Source organism: Juglans microcarpa x Juglans regia, chromosome 2S (genome assembly GCF_004785595.1).
Source record: "Juglans microcarpa x Juglans regia isolate MS1-56 chromosome 2S, Jm3101_v1.0, whole genome shotgun sequence".
NCBI classification, from domain to species: domain Eukaryota; kingdom Viridiplantae; phylum Streptophyta; class Magnoliopsida; order Fagales; family Juglandaceae; genus Juglans; species Juglans microcarpa x Juglans regia.
Window position 1 is genome coordinate 16,227,722 of NC_054597.1, and position 1,432 is coordinate 16,229,153.

Consider the following 1,432-nt stretch of genomic DNA (forward strand, 5'->3'; position numbering starts at 1 on the left):
AAAAAAATATGCGACGCTCGATGACTCAGTGCTTGCAAATATTATTTCTCATATAAAAATCTCAGAAAATGGCAACCTTTTCGTGAATATCGATCATATATAGGCTCCTGGTCTCTAATCAACAGAGCCACGTTTTTATGCAAGTTTCTATGAGTCTCTCACGTATATTTAATTTACTCATAGCTGAAATGTAAAACTACGCATCATCGCCAAGAAAGAAAAAATAAAATAAAATCGCCCTATAATTACCTTAAAATAATCAGTCACTGCCTGATCTCTAAATCTACTACAGTACTATCATCGTCTTGATCAATACCACTAGAATGAATTCTTGCAGATGATCTATCCCTACTTAGGATCCTTTTGAAAGAATTTAATCGTGATGAGGTTGAACCACCGATGATCTTTTGATCTGAGGATTGGCCAGCACCATCTGATGTCCCAGCTGCCATGCGTGATGACAATCCAGAATTCGCAAACCCTGAAGGTGGAGCCGTGGGTGATGCAGTTTCTAGGCCAGCCAGACCTGCCGGAGCCTCACGGGACTCGGGATGAACCTCCGGCATGGCCTCGCATCGACAAATAGGACATGTAGAGTGTGAACTCAACCACTTATCTATGCATTCCGCATGGAAAATGTGCTTACAGTTTGGAAGCAACCTAGCCATGTCTTCACTCTCCAACGTGCTTAGACACACCGCGCACTCCATCGCAGTCGACGACGTATCAATTACCTCGACATCCCTTTGCTTGAAAACAAACACCGGTAACGACGCGATGACCGCCGGATCAAGCCCGCGCCTGGGTTGCTGCTCACCAGAGCGGGCACGAGCGACGCTTAAGCCCAGTTGAAGTAGAGCATCTTGGTGACGAGCCTGGCGGCGAAGGACACACCTTGCATATATGTGTAAAGCAATAACCAATACGATCACCACCGACAACGAGACGATGGCCGTGATCATCATCTTGCCATTCAAACGATACCTGTTGTCAGGATTGAGCAAGGGCGGGGGACCTTGATCGTGATTATCCAAGGCATGAAATGGGTCGTAATTAGTGGAGGACATGGTTTGGTTTTGCGTCGTTGGTTAATTGTCTGAGAGAGATCGAGTGTGCAAGTTTTGCCTCTTTTTGTGAGGAGCTTATGACTTGTTAACTGCGTGGTGGACTGGGTTTCTTTAGGAATATAACCAAAAATAACGATCAAACGATCGGTCGAGTAATGGAGTAATTAAAGAGATCAAACTGATCCATCTTTTCAAAGATGTTGAATGCTGAATGTTGACTTGCACATATACATTATATATTTATATATATATATATATCTTACATATTTTCTCTCTCTTGGAATTTTCTAATTCCCCCCAAAAAATATGAATTAAGTAGATTCATGATCTAAAAGACTACGTGTTTTTCTTTTCTAAAACCAGAC

The 1,432-nt window shown here is 42.7% G+C and overlaps 1 protein-coding gene across 1 annotated transcript; it reads right to left on the reverse strand.

Moving 5' to 3' along the window:
- Positions 1-224: 224 nt before the first annotated feature.
- On the reverse strand, positions 225-1,208 carry LOC121251801 (E3 ubiquitin-protein ligase ATL41-like). Its single transcript, XM_041151164.1, has one exon. The coding sequence runs from the start codon at positions 1,065-1,067 to the stop codon at positions 264-266; it is 804 nt and encodes a 267-aa protein (XP_041007098.1). The 5' UTR covers positions 1,068-1,208; the 3' UTR covers positions 225-263.
- Between the last annotated feature and the right edge of the window lie 224 nt (positions 1,209-1,432).

Bases quoted from the DNA above. Each gene is read 5' to 3' on its own strand.
- LOC121251801 (XM_041151164.1), bottom strand. From the start codon at position 1,067: ATGTCCTCCACTAATTACGACCCATTTCATGCCTTGGATAATCACGAT.